Source organism: Toxorhynchites rutilus, chromosome 3 (genome assembly GCF_029784135.1).
Source record: "Toxorhynchites rutilus septentrionalis strain SRP chromosome 3, ASM2978413v1, whole genome shotgun sequence".
In the NCBI taxonomy this organism is placed as follows: domain Eukaryota; kingdom Metazoa; phylum Arthropoda; class Insecta; order Diptera; family Culicidae; genus Toxorhynchites; species Toxorhynchites rutilus.
The window spans coordinates 35524741-35549933 of NC_073746.1; the positions used below are offsets into that span (position 1 = coordinate 35524741).

A 25193-nucleotide genomic window follows, 5' to 3' on the forward strand; every position below is an offset into this window, starting at 1 on the left:
CTCACAAACCGAAATATAACCATCAGCGAATTGAATTTTGATATTAAACCACTGAAAATGCTTAATATCGGAGCAACTAAAAATACATCCACACGCGGAATCATGTATGATTTTTTGTTTCCCTATTCCACTTTCGATTAGTATTCATTGCCATAGGGTGGCTTAAATATTATACAATAACATGTAGAAGGTGTTCTCATTAACAGAAATTTAAAATTCAAAATGTAACTATACAAATCAACCACCTGTCCATTTCACCCCCACTGTCCGTATTACCCGCGGTTCCCCTATATAGCTCATGCTTAGGATATGGACAGGACAGGAGTTTTTTTTATTCAAACATTAGTCGTCCAACCATTTGATGGTTCAGCAGATGGTCCTAAAAGCTATTGTTTTGTTCTCGCCCAGTTCAGAAGCTTCTATTTCTTCATCTTATCTTCATCTTATCGTGGATATCTTCAGATGCTTTTCTAAATCTTCAAAGTCTGGTCCTGGAACCTCAGATTTGATGTATTATTCTTGGCATATATTGCTTAAGAAAGTAACATAAAGTGTTCTGGTGTCCGAATTAATCTGAGTGGATTCAGGTGTTTCAGTTTGTTTTGTTCAATTCAACAATCAATTGCAAAACGTAGTTCAAAAAACAGTGAAATAGGATTTCGGTCGTAGTTGAATCTCTCTAGGTTATGTTTAACGACGGATTCCAGTGAGAGTGGGCGAATTCAGCCTTTTCAATGGTTCGAGCTTCAATAGTTCCTGAACTGATTCAATCCCTTCTATTCGCTTTGAGATGTGCATTTTCAATTCATTTGAAAAATAAACTTTCAACTGAAATGAATTTCCACGACAGTATGAGTGTACTTTTGGAATTTAAATTCTCTGTGCTTTAGTATGAAAAAAGATAAACGATGTTAATTATATATTATAACACTATATGAATAAAATAGGTGAGATGGGAAAAATAATACTGGTCTCTAGCCATTATTGCAACGTTATTTTAAAAAAATCTGTGAATTCTGTATGAAACACAAGAAAATTGAAATTAAAACAGATTCTTGGTTTAAAAGTCTAAAAAATATGTAGACATACAGATTGTTATGTAGGTACGGTAAGCTAGCGGTGCTTGCTTACTGGTTGCTGTTAAACACATTAATACACGTGCTTTATCATTTTGGCTCAGGAAACACACCTCATTCAGTCCCAGAATCGAAGCTAGCTGCTAAAGCATATAGGGATCCGTGAATTCATTTAGGAATAAAAATAAAATTTTGTTACGTAACGATCACGATCAGTTTTGGAGATGATGATTAACTTACTTCAAAAAACTGGAAAGTTCGAAACTACACTGTCAAGGAAACTTCATTCTATAGTATATGATAGTGCGTATTCAGTTTTGTGAAAAAGTTCAAGAGCTTTATTTAAAAATTCGATTAGTTCAAAAATTGCTTGGCAAAGGCAAAGGTGCGCAGTGGCTGTGGGGCAAAAGTTCGCACCAGAGTTTTGCTCTGAAAAAAAAATCTAAAATGTTTTCAACCAAATTTTTTACGGGACCCACAAAGAGAAAACTTTTTTGATTTGAAGAAATGCACTCCAGAAATGCTCAAATGGCCTGACAGAGGCTTCGGAAGAGAGTCTCGAAGCGTCGGATTGCAGCAGACCTCGATATTTCTGAATCAGCTATGACGAAGAGGCTCATATCAGAGAGTGATTTATGATTTGAATTTTCTTTTATTTTTATTTTTATCATATGACGAGTGGCAGTCTTTGTCATTTTCATCGTTTTTTTTTTCGATCGAGTTTGATTGTTTTTAAATATCAGAAAATTCAAAAATTCTTCGTAATAAAAATGTTGGATTTTGTGTCTAATACGATCTATGGCCTTAACTAAGTTTCGCAATAAATTGAAAAAAAATCCTATTCCGATTCACATGGAAATTTAGATGTGAGGAAAGAGGAGCATGGAAAAACACCGATGAAAATTGAAGATGTCAAATTGCTGTTTTGGATGGCCAAATTCAACAACTTCTTCTTCTTCTTCAATGGCACTAACGTTCCTAGAGGAACTTCGCCGTCTCAACGTAGTATTACTTGCGTCATTTTTTATTAGTACTTAGTTGAAGTTTCTATGCCAAATAACACGCCTTGAATGCATTCTGAGTGGTAAGCTCTAGAATACGCGTGATCACAGTGCAAGTCGGAGGAAATTTCTTTGGCGAAAAATTCCCCCGACCAGAACGGGAATCGAACCCGAACACCCGGCATGTTAGTTATGACGCTAACCACTCGGCCACGGGGGCAATTCAACAACTTACTAACCAATACATTTTTGACATAATAATGTTTACAGGTCCAGAAGTGAAAAACAATTTCCAACTGTTCGTTTCAGTTGCAGTTCAAAACCATCAAAATCATTTTTTCTCCTCAGTAAATTTATTTATTTTTGCTTTACATTATCTGTTAAATCGAATTTATCTTGGACAGCGAAATTTTTATCCATTTGATCATAAAAACACAAAATACTAATGCGTTAAAATCTACTCAACCTTGTTTGGACGCAGCTATTTGAAACATTAAACGAACGAATAAACGAACTTTCATCAATATTATTTATTTCTTCCGAATATTTCGTGCACTCAAGATGTTGTTCAAAAGCGATAATGTTAGGTTTATAGGGTACGTGTCGAAATACTTTTCGATACAGAACCATTTTGTAAACTAAACAACGAAATGTGTCAGAATTGATGGGATATAAGCAACGTACGTTAAATTGTGTTTCAGGAAATTTTGTTTATGTTTGTTTGAACGATGAGTTATGAGTTGTTATATTATTTTTTCTTAAAGTTCGATACATTGTGAAAACGGATGATAAATCACGATAACTATTTATAGCTGTCATAGGTATTAGATTTAAATAGTTTTTTAAATATATATTTTATTTGACAGGAAACAAACGTCAATTCATTAATTTTAGGTTGCAACGGATATACGACGCTTCGAACATTTTCCACTGACTAGATTCTCAAAGGATAATTTCTTATTTTATTTCTAGAAACTCACCGGAATAATTCTGCCAGAACGCGCCGGTCGCCATGATGTCGAGTCCCGGATAGTTCCACGCCTTGCCCTCGGGAATGTGTGGCTGCGGGGGCGACACTTCCTGGCTGGCACCCCTCGAGATGATCGGGCTTCCCTCCTTGGAGAACCGTTCCGCCGAGGAACCCCTTTCGCGGTCCCTTTCCCGCTCGTGCTCTCGACTCCGTTCCCTGTCGGTGTCCCGATCGCGAATCCGATCCGACTCGATTCGCTCCCGTTCCTCGCGTCCCTTCTCGCGATGCTTCTCCCGCTCGCGCTCCTTTTCACGTTCCTTCTCGCGTTCCCTTTCCGTTTCCCGTTCGCGTTCCTTTTCCCGCTGCTGGTCGTTGCTGATGTTTTCTGTGATTGAACAAGAAAAAAAATTTTTAGATTAGATTAGAAAAGTCACGTTCCGCGGCTCTACCCACAGATTCCGCACTTACCTGCGATAATTCGCAGCGCTTCGGTTGGGGCTCCCGAGGCTTTGATAATCTCTTCCAGCTGGGTGCGACGCTTCCGCTCGCTATCCAATCGCTCCTTCAGCTGGATTCGCAATCGGCGCTCTTTTTTGAAACGTTTCTGATAAAGCCCTGATAAAAAAATAAGAAAGAAAAGAACGTAAAGCTCACGGTTTAATTAAATTCGCCAGCATTGGCTTGTTGTCGAGTTTTCCCCGAAATCAACTTCATTGTGATTTATGACGCTAAATCGTTGACGAATTTCGATCAATCATTTATGAATTATCTTCCTCCTCATTCGTCCCCATCCATCTTTGCACTTTGTTGGAATACAATTCATGAAAAAGGAGGAAATTTTAACTTCGGTTATCTTCATTTCTGCTGCTTTCTTCAAGGTATAATTTGCTAATCCAATTTAAAATATATGTATACACTCAAATGAGTGAAGAACGCGCGCGCTAACGAGAGGAGGGGGGGGGGGGCGGTGTAACGATTGAAAAGAAATATAATAATAATAAAGCATAAACAATCGCTTACCTCGGAGTCGCTTTTCATCGGCCAACTGGCGTTCCAAGGAGTCTTTGACTTCACGCTCTCGGATTACGTCCATCTTCAGCTCAGCTGCTTGGCGAAAATGCGACGAGAGAGAGAGAGAAGTAGAGAAAAAAAAGGAGAGTAATAACAGCGAAATGGTAATCTTTTATTAAATTTTGATTGTGAAGTAACACGCGGTTTGCGCTCGCAATTTATCGAGTGTATCAAGTGCCGGATGTAATGCCATCGAATGGTATCTAACTCCGTGTTAGAATTACCGCCGTCCATGTAGCCATCAATCTTGATAGCATTGAACGTAATTTGACTGCCTAAATAAATTCCCCTCCTTACCAAAGTAAGAACAAAAAAAGATGAAAATCGATCGTTTGCTCTAATCAACCCGAGGCATAGAAACGAAAAAAAAACACATCACATATGATACGATTCCAGACAGCAGACACCGTCTAATATCGTACGCAATTTAAGATTTTCCCCGAGCTATTAACCAAACAGAGAAAAGAAATCGAATCACAAAAAAAAGATAAAACTTCACAGACGGCGGCGGTGACGGTGGCGGCGGTGGCGATGGTGGTGATCTATAGTTTTAGTGCATTAATCCCAATCATTTTCCACCGGCAGTTCCTCATCAATCCAACAAATTTTCGTCCAATATCGCTTGCAGCGTGTTAAATTGAGTGGCTATATTTTCATTTGGATGCGTTTTCCCCCCTCCCTTCATTCTTTGCTGCGCTTTTTGAGTCGTCCCAAGGGGTGATCCAATATCATTTAATAAAAAAAAACAAAGCTGAAAAATTGTGCGCCGAGCTACCCAAGATCCATCCTTTCCGACGAGGAAGTGAATCGGATCGGGGAAAGGGGAATTCGATTTGTCTGCGAGTGTGTTTGCGTTTATCAAAGCGAACGATCGCAACTTCGGTCCATCCGTCAGCGGGGAAACAACGCAACGCACAGTGCGAAAGAGATGGCAAAAAATGAATTAATATAAACGTGGATAAACGTTTTCACTTTATGGGGCCATAATTAAAGATAATTTTTATCGATTTTTGTGCATTTTTCCTCCAAGTGGCTCTCGCTTTTCGGAAGGATTCTGTGTGCATTTGTTGGAGTTGGAGTCGGAGTGAGTGACTGACTGACTGACTGACTGACTGATCGGGTTCGTCGCTTATTGCCGTTGCACACAGCTTTCGGCATTTGATTCGGCGCGACTTCAATTCTCAGGACGAGGACGAACGACGCAGGAATGCAGAATATCGCTGCTACACACACAATAGGCAATCCCAAACCCAGCGGTCCTTCCTAATACGGGGAAGGAATGTATAATAACCATGCTTTTTAGAGGGGGACCCCTCTATTTCATAAAAGCAATGTTTATTCCGACATTAACCTATCATTTAACATTTTTCGATTATATTTTCGCTTTGATTCCGGCATATGGTTAGTGAATGCTCCGGCGTGAATGGCGGCGCGGGAACGGCGATCGGGATCGATCAATTTATGAAATCGATCAGATTTTAGCTTGATTATCCTGCCGATCGATTCCGGCCCAAATGTCTATACTTCTGGCTGTAGCCTATAATTGGATCGTTTATCGCCCTAGTGACACCTTTGCGCGGGATCCAGAGAGCAGGTTCACACAGCCTTGGTTTTTAATTCTGGAAACCAGACGGAATGTCGTTCCCAGAGAAAATTGCATTCGTGGTAATGATTGTTTCATTAATGTTTGTACGATTGCAATTCTGAAAACGATATGTTTGGGCTGATGCGTCGCGTGACTTTCGTCAATTATAGCTCGCAATGTTCGTATCAATGTTGTTAATGTGCACTTGTTTTTTCTACATGTAAGGTTGCTTTTCGCTACTACTCGATTCGAAATACGATTTCAATAACCGTATACATAATCAATTCGTAACGTTTAGGAAACTTGGTGAAAATAAGACTAGATTCATTCACCTTTTAAATTGTTATAGAAATCGGATATGCAATTCGATGTTAAGATTAGGGGAAATTGAAGAGATAACATATTTATCTTTTATTTTAAATTATTTTCGGAGAAGTAAAAGATTTCCCTTTTTTTTAATGGCTACACAACCTATGCTTGCTTGATGCTTGATAAATCTCATATTATAATAAGGAGGAAATTAATAACAATATGCATTATCATTTAACTAAAGAAAGGACATCTGTATATATCAGTCAATAATTGAGGGGATCAAAATGAAAGGGGTTTAAGTGACATCATCGATTTCTCTACATCGACTCTCTCTTTTGGTCATAACTTAGGTGCACACACATGCCCAGCTGTATTTGCTCGCGTTTGTTGAGATCACCCTTATGTCAGCGCGAACCAGTCACGGTGAACCAAGGGAAAGTATTTAAATATGTAGAAAATTTTAACATGACATTTTTTTGCAAGACATTTAATGTGAAAATAATTTTGACGTCGGACTACATCTTTCATTTCTATACTGGGGTGTAAGTTTCGAGAACGAGAGTGTTATATTGGAGAAACAGAATTTTGAGCAATAAAACCTCTTTGCCGGTTGAAAAAAAAATGGTACGATAACCGCTTCATTCGAAAGATAAAATGTCTACGCGTTATATGTGTGTAACTTATTGATCCAAAAACTTGTTTCAATAGCTCAAAAATTGCTTTGAAAGCAAGCTATTTAAATCACAAAAATCTGTATATAAGCAGGTGCCAGCTCGGAAATCCACTCAATTATAATTGTACAGCGGTGAGATCATTTTGGAACAGTTACTGCTGCAAAAAAAACAAACTTGCTGTTCGGAAGAAGGCGATCAGCAAGAAGAAAGCTGCTGCTACTGCTGGTGTGACTGCCCGAAAGCAAAAGTCAAACAAATCCTCAAAAATCGCTGCATGCAAGCCGAAAACGCCGAACCCATAGAAATCAGCAGCAGCTTCGAAAAAAACTACCATCGTCACATAAAGGGTGTGTCACATCAAATTGCATCACGGAAAAAACGCTGTAGAAATTCGCCCAGTAGACCGATCCTTTTAAAAATTTTAGACAGTAAAATAAAAACTATTAAAAGCATTTTCTTTTTATTCATACTTCGAGCCCAAGCCCGTATGCTCGCACCTTCCTCTTTACCTCGTCCATAAGGTTCTGTACAACGTCAGGTTGTAGTTTTTTTTAACAGAAATCCATTTTCTCTTGAAGTCCGCCTCCGATTTGACAACTTTTGGGTTCTTCCGGAGGGCCTGCTTCATAATCGCCCAATATGTCTCTATTGGGCGAAGCTCCGGCGCGTTGGGCGGGTTCATTTCCTTTGGCACGAAGGTGACCCCGTTGGCTTCGTACCACTCCAACACGTCCTTTGAATAGTGGCACGAAGCGAGATCCGGACAGAAGATGGTCGGGCCCTCGTGCTGCTTCAATAGTGGTAGTAAGCGCTTCTGTAGGCACTCCTTAAGGTAAACCTGCCCGTTTACCGTGCCGGTCATCACGAAGGGGGCGCTCCGCTTTCCGCAAGAGCAGATCGCTTGCCACACCATGTACTTTTTGGCAAACTTGGATAGTTTCTGCTTGCGAATCTCCTCCGGAACGCTGAATTTGTCCTCTGCGGAGAAGAGCAACAGGCCCGGCAGCTGACGAAAGTCCGCTTTGACGTAGGTTTCGTCGTCCATTACCAGGCAATGCGGCTTCGTCAGCATTTCGGTGTACAGCTTCCGGGCTCGCGTCTTCCCCACCATGTTTTGCCTTTCGTCGCGGTTAGGAGCCTTCTGAACCTTGTATGTACGCAGGCCCTCCCGCTGCTTGGTCCGCTGGACGAATGAACTTGACAAATTCAGCTTATTGGCGACATCCCGGACCGAACTTCTCGGATCACGTCTAAACTGCTTAACTACGCGCTTGTGATCTTTTTCACTCACGGAGCATCCATTTTTGCCGTTCTTCACCTTCCGGTCGATGGTTAGGTTCTCGAAGTATCGTTTTAGTACTCTGCTGACCGTGGATTGGACGATTCCCAGCATCTTACCGATGTCCCGATGTGACAACTCCAGATTCTCGAAATGAGTGCACAGGATTAATTCACGACGCTCTTTTTCGTTCGACGACATTTTTCCAAATTTACGAAAAATTGACAGTGAAGCATGGCCAACGTGATCTATACACTCTTATCTGATTATAAGCGAAAGCTGAAGATATAATTCCTAAAAATTAAATTTCTACAGCGTTTTTTCCGTGATGCAATTTGATGTGACACACCCTTTATAACGCACAACACGAGAGAAAACAAGATAGTGTTTTCAGCAAATCAAATCCAGTTCTTTTCAGAAAGAGTTTATCAAATCCTGCGGTCAAATACATTCTTTATGTAATTTCTTCGATCAAGTGCGACCAACGTAAGATGATATCTTTCGAGCACTTATTCGGGGTACAATGAATCTTGAGAAAGACAATTCATTACTGCTCGACACTCGCACAAACAATGTTCACTCATCAATGTCACAAACGGGAAGTGGGTGTTGTGAGGGAGGGCAGAATGAGCGTAACATTTATGTAGACTGATTGGAAGCGACAGATATGTTGTCTATGGAAAATGGTATACAAATAATACATATAAAAAGGAGAAAGATTCTTGACCCTTTTAGTTTTGTGGACAAGACTAATTGGTTCACCTTCACTATCGGTCAATTCGATTGGAACTTCAGTGATACTATTGTCTTGATTAGCGACCTGCATGTCAAATTTTAAATTTGCATATGAATGGTCTATCAGTGATGGGCAGGAATATCATGGCAAAGATGACGAGAGACTGCTAGGATAATTCTCATCATCATCCGAATCGTGATCACTGCCCGTTAAAAATGCAGACACAGTATCCTTTTTAGTCAATCTATTAATATTTCCATCGGACACAAACAAAATTCCCTCAAAATGCACCTCAGAGAAATCAATGTTGACTCTTTTCATTGGAAGATTAGCACTTATTCTATATATTCCATACGAGTGTTTGCATCGGAGAATATACAATCATCGCCCACATTGCAAAAATCGATTCACTGAGCTTGCAGCAATAGATCAACCTGGAACCAGTGAAAGAATGAAAGAATTCGCGAAAACTGAATGAACGATCGGAAAAAGTCACAAATGAGCCCAAAACACCCATAAATTCACACAAGATCTCCACCGACAAACAAATCATGAAAATCAGTTTGTTTCTTATTTCTGATATTGTTTTAGAAAACATCAAATTATCTCTTTTTTCCCAAATCAAATTAGTACTCTATGTAAATGAAAATCACTTTTGCTTGCAAGTAGGGAAAAAAATATCATACAAAAATTGTGTCTAAAGATAATTTTATATTATCATAGTAAATTTTGGTGAGAATATCTGGAAATTCATTGAAAATAGTTTAAATTAGGGTCAGAACAACGTACTTCTAGGAGGAAAATAACGCCAAGAAAAAAAAATCATACAAATTTTAGTTATTTAAAACTGCCTTAGGGCCGACTAATCAGATAGAGAAAAGTTGGCCCCATACTAACTAATGTCGTAACTAGATGTCGACACCATTCCGTCGTCAACGCGAATAGCAAACTCAAATTGGAACGTTTTTGCAGTTGAGTTATTAACTAAAGAAAAAGTTGATGAAGAGAAATCGATCAAATCACGCACACCCCTTTCCTTCCGAGTCCCTCGAATGCAAAGAATACAAATGTTGCAAAACAAGGCCATGCGCTTGACATTGAGATGTGATCGATGAACTCCACGGAGATTATGTCGGATGGTATGACTTCAAATTATCTACGAAATACCATAATGTATGGAAGCGATATACATCGATATAAAACAGGACGAGCGAGTGACCTCAAAACTATGAACTTCCGAATGCTGTGTACCCAAAACTCATTTTTATTGACGTGGGACTACGTCTAACCGGAATATATGGAGGGTAAAATGAAAACCTAAACACAGAACATGCAGGAAAAAGTGAAAGATTTCGAATGCTTATAGCTCGAACATTTCGTACTGGATAGGAGAGATGTTTGCATCACTTGATAGGGAATATTTCTACGCATCTATCGCAACTAACAAAATGTTGTTTTTCATTAGATAAACAATTGAATAACTGTAAAATATTAGGCGTTATCTAAACGCCCTAACTGCATCGTTTTGATTGGCCCGATTTACGGTTTCCCTAACACAGCCATCAAAACCAAGCAGCGAAATCGGCATTGCAAACACACGAAAGAGCCTAGAGGCGAGTGAACTGAAAAGCCTTTAAACCCTCTTAAAGCCAAAAAGAAGAAGAAGAACACACGAAAGTAGGGGGAGCTTTTGTTCCCACCGAAATGTGTTCCCTAATAGAGATTTCTAAACCAAGGTGCCTGGAGAAATCGGTATTTCAAATTCATGCAAGTCGGGGGTATTTTGTTCCGACAGGAATGTGTTTCCCTAACACAGACTTCAAATCCATGGAGCGTGGGGAAATCAGCATTGCGAATTCATACAAATCGGGGGTATTTTTGTTCCGATTGAAATGTTTTTCCCTAACACAGACTTCAAAACCGAGGTTTCTGGGGAAATCGGCTCTGCAAATAAATGCAAACTGCGAGTACTTTTGTCCTCGCTTGCCTTTGTGCAGAGTGGAATATGTCTGTCCTAACATGATCTTCTAAACTTAGGAACCTGGGAAAATCGTGCAGACACTAGATGCGAATGAACTTCCCAGTTTCAAGCAAATTCGAGATTCGAGAAGTATGTACACTTTTGGGATGTAAACTTCAGAGGGAAATGTAAAATAAAATAATCGTTTGATAATTTTTTTTTGTCTTTATTGGAAAGATTTTCAGCCTTAGGCTGGTTCATCAAACGTTTGATAATTCTTCCGTACATATATACCAAACGTAAAAGGTCCGTCATTAAATTTACTTGTAACGAAGAACAATCAATCACAATAAATGAATTGACTTTACACGGCATTTGTTCATTTTTTTCACTCACAGAGCAAATATATTGAACTCAATTCAATTTGGAAACTGTTTCATTCAATCAAGAATTTAATCAATACAAACGAATGATTGCTAAGCTAAGGTAGTTCCACGTCAACCTTGCGGTTATATCATAGATATAACCCACTCATTTTTTTTTATTGTATCGACTGCACAATTTCTTACCCAATAAGGTAAACACAGCAACAAGACTTCGAATGTTCCGTAGTATTTGTAAAGAAGTTTTGAAGCATGATATAGATTTTTGACCTAGCATACTCTCTGTGTAACTTATATATGACCAAGTGATGATCTTGCTGCTTTGTGTCATTGTAAATAAACAACGCGTCAATTTATATTGTAGTGTATTTGTATTGGTAACTATCATACACTGAATGATTTTCATATGTGTGTGTGCAAGCGTTGAGCGTGAACAATTTTTTTTTGTATTTTTCAAGTGTCAAGTTTCTATAACACCAGTTACGTTTTCCGTTGTTTCTAGTTAGTTTGATTAATAAATCTGGAAAATGCCGAAGGAAAAGTGCTCACGGATAGAAAAAAAGGACAAATCGATGCATTTCACCAAGAAAATGTTGTAATTAAAGAAATTGCTCGTCGGGTTGGACGATTCCATCAAGTAGTTCTCAACTATTTGACGAATCCTCAAGGATATGGTAAAAAGAAGAGAGCTCCATGTAAATCGAAGCTCTCTGACCAGGATAAGCGGGAAATAGTTAGAACAGCTTCGAATACTTCAAAATCGCTTACGCAAAATTCTCACATAAAGGTTAAAACTCCTCATCTTACACCACCTCACATCGGAAGACGTCTGAGTTTTGCCAAAGCTCGCATGAACCGACAGTGGGACATGGACAAAGAAAGTTTACAAAAGAATACTTTTTGCTATATACCATAACGATAAGTTCTTCAATGTATAGGTTATCTTCAGTGACGGAAAATAGTTCAATTTGGATAGTCCTGATGTGATTTACGGAAGAAGGAACTGTTTCGAACAGGAATTTCGGTGGAGGCAACCGGAAAGCTCAAGATAGCTTTCACGTCATCCAAAGATTACACACATGTTCTGGAATCCTCTCTCCTACCATTTTTGCGTGGATATCGTCACAAAAAATCACATTCCAGCAAATCAATGCTACTATTCATATCAGCAAAGATAATAAGCAATGGATTAGGACCAAAAAAATATTTTTTTGGACTGGTCGGCTCACTCTTCAGATTCGAATTCGATTGAAGAGCTCAAGGTCGCAATTTCGGAAACATGGAAAAATATCGAGAAATTCGTTCAGCAGCATTTGGTAAATAGTATGCCAACACGAATTTTCCAGGTTATTAGCCGAAATGGCATTATTGACATGTAAATCAGCCGATCGTTTTGAATTTTTCATTGATAATCCTTATGAACTTTGGAATGGTCTTATAAAAAACTGGACAGCTGAAATCATCATATTTAAGCACAATGAATTGACAAACAACTATTTTGAACAAAATTGTCGTTAAATATACTTTATTTTAAGCATTCTACAATGTATGAAATTATAACTGTTTGTGTTGCAACGAAATAGAATCAGGGTGGTCTTATAGAAGTTGGACAGAGTGTATAATCAATGTTAGTATGTAAAATGACGAAGCTATGTCGGACACAACTTTTTTGTGATTTTGTCTTTTTTATCGTCAGACTATGATGGTGGTGTATTTTTTTTTTTTATCTGTATTATGACTTTCAACTCATTTGGCTGGTTCGTCACTTTTACTTCCATTTTTTTTGGAAGGATGTGAGAATTGAACTCGTGACCTTTAGGGTGAGAGGCATGGATGTTACCACTACGCCAGATCATCTCCACATGGTGGTGGTATTTTACTCGTTTGTACTCATTACTCATTAGTCATTGTACTCATTAGTTTTTTGATTTGTTTATTGATATATACTTCGAGTGGTCTACAACCGTTTGAACATCGTATGCGTAAAACTAAAAAAATAAAGGATCTTTTTTACTTCATTAAAAAAAGATTTATTTTAGATTTAGCAAGAGGGTGGGCACTCAAACCTTCTATAAAAGCAGATGGGCAAAATAACGGTAGAATTATCGTGAAATCTAGCATGATTCTTGGTTTATGTGGTTGCCTTAATAAGTTTCCCAAAAATTTAGATAAAAAAAAATTAAAATGTCTTCATCTTATTTCAGTTGAATGCAGCGAACACTGAGGAGGATTTTTGGTTTTGAGCGACAATAAGTAAAAAAACTTGTTGACTCAAACGGTTTCACTGTGATTAATCAAATAATAACTGCAATGTACTGAAAGCTATAAAATAATTAGGCAAGAAGTAGTTACTAGTTATCACACATTAATCTAGGACATTGATGAGACTAAAATACAATAGTGGGCATATAATGAAACAACTAACTATTGATAATGGCAATCCGATGTGCCCAACGATTTTATTTTAGTCTCATCAATGCCCTAGATTAATGAAGGTAGGCGTGTGATAACTATTATGTAACAGTTAATAGCAAAATTATTTTATAGCTTTTAGTACATTATTTTTATTACAGGGCATACTCGATTGTATACGTTCTCGGATTTCTTTTCACTGTATATAATCGAGTCAAAACATTTTTTTATTCGTTTTTTATGCACTATTATTCGTTTTTTGAATATAAAAGAAGAATTCAATTTCTGATTCAAATAAAAAAAAAATTATCCAGAATCTCTCAGGAGGTGATAGACGATCATATTTGATGAATAAAAACCTTCTACGCATATGTTCGAATTTGAACAATGACAGAGTTGTAGAATTTTTCCTTTGTTTCGCACTCTGTTACCTTTCTCTTGAAATAAGTCATATTGAACTGTAAAAAAACCCGAGTCCAAAATTGTATATAATCGAGTCCGACCTGTATTCAGTTTATGTTCTCTTTTTTACTTAAAAAAAACTTTCCAACCACATTTTTTAATGAGTTGTAATATTATCACGCATTTATACAACAGCACTAGTAGCTATATGGATAGCGTGGTCGTGTGAAACATCCTTGCATTCCAGCCGGCCTTGGTTCGATCCCCATTGAAAAAGAATGGATTTTTTTGTACATTCCAAAAAGAAAAAAGAAAAAAGAAAGAGATGTCGGCTCTTTTGAGACAGATGATTTTATTTGCTCATTTCGCGCGTCAGGACACGAAGAGGCATGGTTTCTGCCGAAGATGAAATGTTTTCTGGCAACGCTAGTTTGGGTGTAGGATTTGAGAAAAGTGCGTGATCCAGTGCATTGAGAAAACTAATGAATGTCCACATAATTAGAAGCTTTATTAATATTTATTTAGAATATGTATCGATCGTGATGTAATACTGTAAAGCTAATGTACTATCAAAATTTTGCATTCAAATCGTGAGACGCTGGCGCTGGATAGTGATTGTGCTTCTTTTCGTGGAAATAAAAGACGATTTACTCATGAAAAAAAACTGGCTGAATTCGATAGATGAAATATAGCTTTCATTTTGTCTTCATCAGCTTCAACTGGTATTTTGAAAAATAAGAACTCTAGTCAGACCAGACAGATCTTTCCGAATGAACCCAATGTCGGTTTAGTAGTATGGAATTTTCCGGAATTTTTGTTTTGCGAAAAACATTTTGTTTACCATTCAAGATAAAATGCAATAGTGGGAATGGTGGACGGTTTAGTAATACTAGCTGTGGCAATTTTATCCCGGCAATCGAGTTGCATCCTGATTACCGGCAAAACTGCATCGCTGATGTGCATGTCATGATAACATCTGATTATTTGTTACGGATGATTTTCGAATGTGATTTTTAAACATGATTTCAAAAATGAGTGATTCAATTTACGAAATTCGATGTCACGACTGAAGGGAATTGTTTTTTTTTCGATAATCGTGTCATTGCGCTCCCATGGGCGAGTGGCTAGCGTCCCACCTTATCATGCCGGGGGTTCGGGTTCGATTTCCGTTCTGGCCGGGAGATTTTTTGTCAAAGAAATTTCTTCCAACTTGCACTGCGATCACGCGTATTCTAAGGCTTGCTGCTCCAAAATACATTCAAGGAGTGTTATCCGGCATAGAAATCTCAATTAAGTACTACTAATGAAAATGACACAAGTAATACCTACTTTGAGAAGGCAAAAGTTCCACTGGGAACGTTAGTGCTATCCAAGAAGAAGTTAAGAAGATTCATCGTGACTATGTTTTGACGGTCAAACGGTTCTTGAAGGATTTTATGCGACAGCTCATTTTCCATTTGTGACCTGAAATCGCCGGAAACTGCTGGATCTTGCATCACAATAACACTCAAGCTCGTGAATAGCTGACAACGATCGATGTTTTACATTTTATAAACATAATATCAACATTTGGATCAGGAAATAAAATTTCAGGCGTATGGCACGATTGGCTTCTGAGTTCAGGGCAGATACCAGTTTTTTCAATTCCTAATAATGATAAAGCATTAATTTATTTAATTGATTGATTCCATGACGGCATAAGATGAATGCTCGGGACATGCTTTTTTCTGGGCTTAAAAGTTTATTTTGTGGGCTTCATTCTTAGAAACAGAATGCTTTTGATGTTTGAATAAAAATATGACTCTCATATAGTAGATAAATTGTAAAAGATACTGGTACCGTCATCCGGGGGCAAATTGATTACCCGGGTGAAATTGATCTAATGAAAACAAACTGAAATTTTCGAAGGTATTATTCGATTTAAAACTTTCTTATATGACACGTTCGATAATCATCTGAAGGTTCTTTTCGTCAGTGGTTTAGATCGAATCGCTTATTGAATTGCATAATTTTTTTTTATCTGAACCGCATTTTCGCAACCTTTTTTAAGCATGGTAAAGAAGAGTTTCAACACATCAAAACGATATTATTAGACGCTAAACATATTAATTCACGCTCTGCTGATTATTTGCGAGTAGAAATGGTAATCAGATAGTTATAATTAGTATTAAAAGAAGTGAGAAAAATCAATTTTACAAAAAAAGCACCATGAATGACAACTTTTTTTCTTAACCCAACAACCAATGATGCGGCTCATTATTCTCGAAATCGGACGCGACAAGATTTATTTGAAACTCAATTCTGTTTCATTTGAGAACCCTTAAAAGTTTTATTGGAACCGGTCCACGAATTCCGAAGGTATGGTGGGAACAAGTTCAGTGGCCATAAATTCCAGAAACCAAAACAATACAAAATCCGCTATTTGAAATATAAAACTTCATGGTTTTTAAAAAATTAGCCTATTGGTGATAAATTCAAGCCTATGTGATCTCTTCAACGTAACTCGGATATGTTCTGGATCAGGTTTTCGATGAAACCGACCACTTTATGACCAGAACCTAATTTCATCATACGACATATCGAACTTCATGGATAGTCAATACTAGGTGATCATTCAAGGGGTTTTTGGCCACATTAGGATAACCCGGACGGTTTTCGGATGACCTGCAGCTCAAACTTTAGATCGAGATATGAGAAAGGCACGACTACATCTTTAGGGGTATTAAATCAAACCTCAAACCTTAGAATTATCATTTTTGTTCACGATAATTCGAAATATTGTTATTGACGTCGACGACCATTCATATGTAACGCGAACGAATGACCGGTGTTCCTTATCGGCTCTTTATTGAGTAATGAGAGATTAATAGATTGATCAATTTCACCCTAAAGGTATGTTTTGATGTTTTCCGCTAAAAGTTCTCTGACTGATGTTTAAGAAAATTTCTCAACAAAAAAAAATCATACCGTTTTGTGACCTTGGCACCCGTGCTGGTTTTAAAAATAATTGGGTATAGGGGAAGTGGGGGCATAGTGGTCACCCTAAGGAATATGTCTATTTCCAGCGTCACATATCCACATATTTTTCTAAGAATATTATAGTTCAACTTATTGTTGTTCAAGATAGCATACGATTTTTACTATAAAAATTCAAAATAGTACATTTTTCATCTTTCTAATGATGAAAAAGGTGAAAAATCGAACTTTTTTTTTTGCTTGCCGGTAAAGTGGGCACTCGCACATATCAAGCTAAACGGGATGAATTTATGCGTTTTTTTTCGTCCAAATTTGTTCAAATCCTATGCGATATAGTAGGTTCCTGTATGAAATAAGCTTGGTCTATTCACCTAGAGTCTGAATTTGAATTTTCTCATGCATACAAAAACGTTATTAGAAACACATAACAAGAAATTCCTTGCACACAGAACTACGGCCGAATGGCTATCGAGAGATCAATTTCTGTTTTTATTTATATTTTGACGTGCGGCAGCTCTACTGAAGTACAGAGTGACTCAAAAGTCAAAAGTCATTAAATTATTTCTTCTGAAGATCGTGGTCAATTTGTCCTCGGTTTACGGTACCGATTTAATCAATAAATCGATCCCTACGCCGTTTAGGAAATCTATTCGTCAAACTCGATCTTTTTCATAAAGACCCAATCCTACTGCATATGCAAATGAACATTAGGAGTGAAACATTTTGTTTAAAAAATCAAAACCATTACAGGAAATTAGTGTAACCACTACATAGATTCCTCCCGGCGATATTTTTTCTGCTTGAAACAAATTCGTTGAAACGAAGATTTGTTTTGAGTATTAATCCATACAACGACGAATCAGATATTGAAATGTTGGACAATGAATGGGTAACATGAGTTCTACTTTGTAATTATAACGTTGGATTTCAAATTGGCTATACCCAGAGAATTCTGTTCCATGTAGTATATCCATATAAACAAAATATTCTATGGAGAAATATAATCACGAGCACATTATTTTGTCAAGAAATTAAATTATTGCTCTAATGACTGGGCATCAGGGTGCTAACAGTTATGTGAGTGTGGTAGTTACCTAAGAATTCGAGAATTTTCCCAGAAATATGAGCATCACTCATCCGGCATCTCACATCCCCAATAACAATAACAACGAAAAATTTCTCCCAACTAACCTTTCTCGTAGCTCGTCTGTCTCTCCTGCTGCCGGGCGTTGTCCGCGGCCACTTTTAGCAGCCCCTGGATATTCCGCAGCAGCGTCTCCGTCGACGAAAGGGTGGGATCCTGTGCCGTCGGTACGTTACCGACCGCAACAGCGGCAGCAGTCGCCGCCAAACTCGAATAATTGAGCGCCTGCTGGCGGCTTTCCATCTCTTGCGAAACCGGAACTGTCGCCGGAACAGGTGACACGATGTCCCTCTCGCAGTCGCTGATGTCTACTTTAGCGATGGAAACCGCAAATGAAAGAAGAGAAAAGAAAGCAAAAAAAAAACGACTCGATAATGACACACATTCATATGTTTCTGTTCTTGCTCTGGATGCGATCAGGAGTGCGCGATGATCATTGACCTTTTGTGTTCGTTTGATTCCCTGACCACCACTTACCATCTTCCTTCTCGTTTGTCTCCTCGGTGTCCGATATGTTCGCTTCGCTGATATTCTCGTCCTCTTCGTGCACCGAAGGCTCCGGCGAGTTTGGATTACTCCGCTCGCTAGGGGCACCACCGCTGGTCTGGTCACCGCCGGACTTGGACAGATTCAGCACAGGACTGGCTCCATTCGGTGAGTCTGGTGGGGGAACTGTGCAAGAAAATCGAACCTTATCAATTCAACCATTCAAACGGGGTTCTTTTTTTGTGACATACCGCTTTGGGAACTTAGATCTCGCGGCTTCTGCTCAATGTGAGCAGTCCGATCCTCGCCTCGTTCCTCGCGCAACCGCTCCAGATGTTTGACTATGTCCTCATAAGCAGCTCTAGTTTTTCGAGTAATAGAAGCGAATTGTAATATTCATATTGTCAACAATCGATCGTGGAAACTCACCTCGCGATAGCCTCCATTCCGGGAATATTCTGACCCTTGATGATCGAACCGTCCGGCCGCGGAATTCCATGCGGGTTCACCCCGGGGCTCATCAGTGGGTGACCGGCACCCGGATGGGGGTTCATCTGCATGAACGGAATATGGTTCAAGTGCGTCGGGGGAGCGTTGTATCCGTTGGCTAATAGTGGCGATTTGTCCAAACGGGGAAGATCTGTTAATAAAACTTGTTTGATCACATGAGTTGGAGGTTGGTTACAAGCGAGCGAAGCGATCCAATATTGTTCACTAGTCCACACGTCTCCTTTTATGGTCCGCCGATCAAGAGGACTAATGGAGATTCGATAAAACACCAGGGCTGCATCGCGTGAAAATGCAAATCGAATCCTGCCGCTCTACAGTCGGCAACAAGAGCAGCTATATTTACGCAAGGTTTTCGTTTTATTTATGCGTACCATACGTATAATTTGCATAATCGCAAACACTGATCGATTCCTCCCGATATAATAGAACGCCTAGAATGACCAGGCAAAGCTGTTATCAGAGTCGTTTAGCGACGATGGCAAAAAAAAATCCGGCGAAGGTATTTATGCTAATCGCGTCAAAGGCAAATGGCAGGTCTGCGTCGGAAGGTTCATGCGGAAGAAGGGCCCGATAGATTCTAGCGCAGCAGACCAGACGATCGGTGCACATTCCTCCTAAAATTCATATTGATCAGCAACGGAGTCTGTGGAATCCGAGCATAAGTTTTCAGCATGGAAATTAGAGTTCCTGCCAGAACGCGCGGCCAAAAAAAGCGAGGAATTTTTACGATACGATCGCCAGAGCCGATGTGTCGTAAAAGGGGCCGAGAGGTAGAGCGAGAGGCTGACATTCGAAGAAAGGAGCATAATAATAAATAACAGCTGAAATCGTTTAAAATGATTATATGGAATGGGAAGCGCAGCTTAAACAGAGAGAGCCAGAGCGAGATAAGATTCGGGGAAGTGCGGGAAGAAAAGTAGAAATGTATGTTTGCGCAAACGGCATTGTTTTTGGTTTTTTTTTCGGCATTTACTAATTGATCGGGTGATCGGGCAAAGGTGGGCAGGGAAATTATGCCGAATGTCGATAATTTAATTTCGTTACACACTCGGAAAAGCAGATGTCTGCGCTTTGTATTTCTTGAACTCTACGTGAATTCTGTCTGGGGAAGACGAAGTGTTTTGGATAACACAATATATATCAAAACATTACTACTACATTAGAAGACAAGTTTGGAATTTCGAACATCTAGTACAACCTCCAATTATCGGTCGCTTGAATCTTGAAGATCAACTCGGATTGATCTGAATCCTCTGTAGCAAAATTTGTAGTGATTATCTCTGAGTATGTTTGAGATATTTACGGCTGAGAATTCAGATATCCTCTTCATGGATGAGGTTCATCTAGTTCAAAGAACTCCGCTATTTTGGTAAGTAAATACCCACTTTATTGACGTCTGACACATTCACGAGGTGATTTTTTCAACCAGCACCTTCGTCAATAAATCACCAACAAAAAGTTAACTACAAAATTTAGACCATTAACACGTTAACATTAACACACCGATTTTTTCATTGCTGCGTTTCCATTCAGCGAGCATCAAGAGCGTTTGCGCAATATCAGTGTCGATCCCAGTTTCCAAAGATTCTTATTGTATAAATAGAAAATAGACAGCAATTTGACTAGAAAGTAGTCACATTTTTTAAAACATCCAAAAACAAACCGTATATATTTTTATTTTGATATTTTGTAACGGTCAGTCCCAGTCAGTCAGAACTTACCTACCAAAAAGCTCAACGTCGGCCCCTAGGGACAAATAGCCTGTTTACCAGTCACCACCAAATTAGTTCTGCCTGGTCAAATAAATAAACTCATGGACGTGGCGAAGTCAATAAAGCGGGTATGTACTTGCGAGTATATAGTTGGTTGCACGAACGCGCGGTCATCTGTATAGGAGAAGTTTGATGCATTGGTTGGCAATCTTCGATCCTCACATGATGCAAAAGTTGCGGCAATATCTATTGTAGATAAATAATTAGTGGCACCACATTTGCTAAGAATACGTGACCCATTGATTTGATGGTATGAAAGAAAATCTATTTCTCCACGGCTCTAGCATTTTTTTGTTGTTGAAAATATTATGTATTCCGGCGACTTCAGTACCATGTGAGCGAGTTTTTCCGAAAGCAGGACAAGTTTGCAGTGAAAGATGTAGTAGACTTTCATCAGATAACATTGAAAAGATAATGTTTATTGATAAAAAAAAGTAAAGAAGATTTTTGTGATGGAAATATATCAGAGAAAACCTTCAGTAAAGTAATATTTTTACTATTCTCTGCATTGATTATTGTTTTAAACCTTATTTTTACGTCTTCCATTCCTTCCAAATCCGAATAAACCAGTTCTTGAGCAGTAGAAATCAACTCAAATGAACCGTTTTGCCCATATCTGCTACATACCGCCTTTACCGCTATTAATTCCACTAATTTAACTGTTTTACAACTGTGTAAGATCCAAAATTTTCTCATTCTAAGTTGCGTTCTTTTTGAACTGAGATCAGTTTGAGGCAAACAGAACCAAAAGCTCTACTGAAATATTCGGGGTCAGCTATCTAACACCTCGTGTTCCTAAAACCCGATAGGGGTGGATTCTGCGCAGCAGTTTTTTCTGCTCAAATCGAACAAATGGGATCGCTTCGCTACGCAAAAACAACTGTCAAACGCCCGGTCTCATGCACAACCATTGTCACCAGGGATTGATCCCCTTGGTGATGGATGTGAGTGTACAGCATCTAACTTTCCTTCGTTATCCACTACTACTCACCATTCAAGTGTCCGTTCTCGTACACGAATTCGCCATTGTCCAGCCGGTGTTTCTTGATCTGGGAGGCGGCGTGATGCGACATGTGCGACGCCGGCATCGAAAGTCCCACGGGGCCTCGTTTCGGTGGTCTGCCGGGCCTAGAGCTGTGCGATAGCAGAGAGTTACTGGTGTTAAGACAAGGTTTTAGGTTAGTACTAGCTGGGCGCGATTTTTGGGGTGAAATGAAAGAGTTGGTTTGTTTGTTTGTGGGAAAAAAGAGCAATAGATGGAAGAATGAAGGTTTAACGATTTCCGACTCATTGATGATGTTCTTCAAGAAAATATAATATCGTACATATGTATGTACACACACACACACACACAGTTGCTCGACCTTCACCTGCGATTTCCGTGAAAGGCTGACTAGGGAGCAATTTACCGTTCCGCGCGAAAGGTACCAAATAAAAGAGCTTCCTCACGTGTGCATGCCGGGGTTGAGAGTGGGAATTTTCTAAAATACTATACTGTCGAAGGATTTATGATTTCTGAGGAAAAAGTGCAGCTTCACATCCAGGCCGGGGTGGGCGCGAGAAGAAAGAAACGCTGCTGCCCTCGCTCGGAAAGGTAAAACACCAAGTACAAGTAATTGCAGGTTGAATTTTGATTTATGCATTTTATTATCTTTATTTTTATGATACGATTGCGCGCCTCTTGCACAGAGGTCCCAGTGCAAAGCCACGCCACGGTAAGCTGGATCGCTGGGTGAAACTTGGGCCGTTTGAATAAGACAAACTTTTACCTCCACCTGCGAACTGCAAGAGCGGTTGCAGAGCCTGAAAGAGCGCAAAAAACACCTTTCCACCGTGGCATCCGTGAATTACAAGAATGTAAAGAATATACACGTCGAGCGTGATTTATTTCGGCGTGTAATAAAATATTAATTATATTTTCTACAAATTAATTTCGAAACATAAATATTCCATTAAAGCCCGTTTCCCCTATTCATAATCCTTATTAGCCCCGACCGGTGAGGTCCAGTTTAGGGTGGAGGGGGGTTTGGTGCAAGACACTGAGAATGCGGAAAGCCACCGGTTCGGATTATGAAAAACGTGAACAGCGTAAAGAAAAAAACAAAGTAGCGCGACGGTGGCCACCAAGAAAATACCACCCACAGATTTTCATCTCACGGTGCGGAGAAGCGCGTGCGATTCCGGGCCAGCTGGGGGAGGTAATGGTGGTTTTTGGACAGCTTACTTCTTACACGCTTTATCACCCCCGTGCTCGGTGATAGCATTATGAGACGCCCGACGACACGAGCCAAAGCTGGTGGAGGGGGAAAGGAGAGAGAGCGGGCAAACAAAAAAAAAACGGAACCGGCGCTATTTTGTTACGGCCGGTGGTGGCGGATTAATAGCATTAGCGGCAGCAGCAGCGAAGATGACGGGGAAAAGTTTGAATGCTCTTAGAAGAAAAGAACTTTGGAAATTAAAAATTAGAAATGGATACATAAATAAAAATGTTTTCTTTTTATTCGATGCTCGGGGAGTGGAAGAGCGCAAATGACCGAGAGGGGATTAAATGGGTCATATTTTAGCGGGTAGTAATTGTAGGAGATGGCTTAACCTGAATCGTGAATCTGCGGTTATGGTGGGATAAGAGTGCAGTTTCAGGTTTTAATTGAATTTGAAGTACTTTGAATTTGACGCTAGGAAGGTGTTCATACTATGTATACCATGAATGCTTATGCAACACTTTTTTTGTTGTTGTATCATTGAGAATCCTTTTTCATCTATTATAGCCGCACAACGTAATCTAGTTCTTGAAATATAGCAGAACATCTGTAAGTGATAAGAGCAGTGGATTGGTAGAACTCTTACACAACAACATTATATTTCAAGCACTCATTTAGAACTTCAACCCGAATGGGAGCAATCCCAGATTTTCTTTCATGAAACATGTCATTTCACTACTTCCATCGAAAAAGAACGTAAGCTATGAATCTCACCCTGTCTTTTCCTATAGTCGGTAAGTGTGTGAGAAAAGATCAACAGAAACGCGAAAATTAAGGAAAAAATACTATAGATAGTAAAGCCGTCAACTATAACATTTTTACCTATTGGGACCGGTATGATTAACAATTAACATGTTCTATAATTACATCTTGTCTTTCAAATTCCGATAAAATTAGGGAACTTTACATGTTGTTTGCTTCCGTTCGAAGTAGGGAAACCGATTTTTAGAATATGCATCTGCATTTTTAGAAATTAGATCAACATTGGATCAGACCAAAATAATATTTCAATCGGAGCACTGGATTGGATCTGTTTTCAAAAGTTTCTGTTCTTCTGACACCTAACCCGTAGGAATGATACGTACATATATACCGCGGGGATTTTCCCAGCAGAAAGCATAATAATTCATACATTCATGTACGAGAATACGAATATACATTTTGTGAAAAATATATTGGGAATCGATCAATACAACACAAAATATTATGAAAAAGTATTATTCTGTCAGTCATTCTTTGTATCGAACCCGATGTAGTTTCCTTCCGAGATAATACAATTATGCTAAAGAATATTCTAATCATCGAAACGTATTTTAAACGCTTTCTCTGGAATTGATTTCAGTTATCTACTCGATTTCTTTTTTATGATTTCTATCAACTGTAAAAGGCTACCGATTCTAGTTCACGTTGTGTCTGTTACTTTCAACCAGTTTAAAATCCTTTAGGGAGACTGACATAATATTCACACTGTAAACAATCTAAACGACAGGTCGTGAATAAGTGTCTCTTCCATATAGGGCTCTTGCTACACATACATGCGGAGCATCTGTTGGGCAAACATCGCTTGTTTACGTTCGTAATTTCTTTGCAGCAGCAGTGGATTTAATATTAATCGGCGTCTTGTTCTTGATTTAAATATAGATGTGGTATTTCTACTATCGCGAAATTGTTAACAGCACTAACATGAACTTTGTGAAACAGTTAGGCAAGCTATTTCCTGAACAAGAGTTCTCATGTGGCGCATATTACTTAATTTATAAGCACACATTTCGCGATGTTCATTGAGCGAATTTCCCACTAGATTTGGATCGAAAAAAAGGGTTATCAACATGTTCGGATCAAGATCAAAGTTACAGAGGCTCGAGCTCACGTTTGAATGCTTCCCTGTATTTTCCATGAATTGACGATTGATTTTCTCCGTTTCCGATCAATTTGCTTATAAACATATTTAACACTAGATTGCCCAAGCAAGTCATTTTGACTGCTTTTCAATTTCAATTAGAAAAATAACTATGACACATTATGACACAATATCATAAATTATAACTGAGGGTTGCTTGTTTTTTTCGGACTGAATATGTCCTTAATTTCAACATAGTCAACCGCTTTTTTGGCGGATCTAACCCTCCTGTACTCGCGTGCAAAATCATAACACGTATACTCGCGCACGGTGTCACAGACCG

At 38.9% G+C, this 25193-nt stretch overlaps 1 protein-coding gene across 22 annotated transcripts in view; it reads right to left on the bottom strand.

Annotated features, from left to right (window-relative positions):
• Nucleotides 1-25193, bottom strand: part of LOC129775918 (dachshund homolog 2) — a 108276-nt gene that overhangs the window by 18863 nt on the left and 64220 nt on the right. For 4 of the 22 annotated variants that reach the window (XM_055781172.1, XM_055781183.1, XM_055781180.1 and 1 more), the window contains 8 exons: nucleotides 21741-21877; nucleotides 18897-19119; nucleotides 18719-18828; nucleotides 18459-18653; nucleotides 18029-18292; nucleotides 4068-4151; nucleotides 3516-3662; nucleotides 3058-3432 (listed from right to left, as the gene is read on the bottom strand). In XM_055781172.1, coding sequence (XP_055637147.1) covers nucleotides 3058-3432; nucleotides 3516-3662; nucleotides 4068-4151; nucleotides 18029-18292; nucleotides 18459-18653; nucleotides 18719-18828; nucleotides 18897-19119; nucleotides 21741-21877 — 1535 coding nt within the window. Of the gene's footprint in view, nucleotides 1-3057; nucleotides 3433-3515; nucleotides 3663-4067; nucleotides 4152-18028; nucleotides 18293-18458; nucleotides 18654-18718; nucleotides 18829-18896; nucleotides 19120-21740; nucleotides 21905-25193 lie in introns of all 22 variants that reach the window. The other 18 variants (XM_055781171.1, XM_055781182.1, XM_055781178.1 and 15 more) reach the window with 9 other exon arrangements.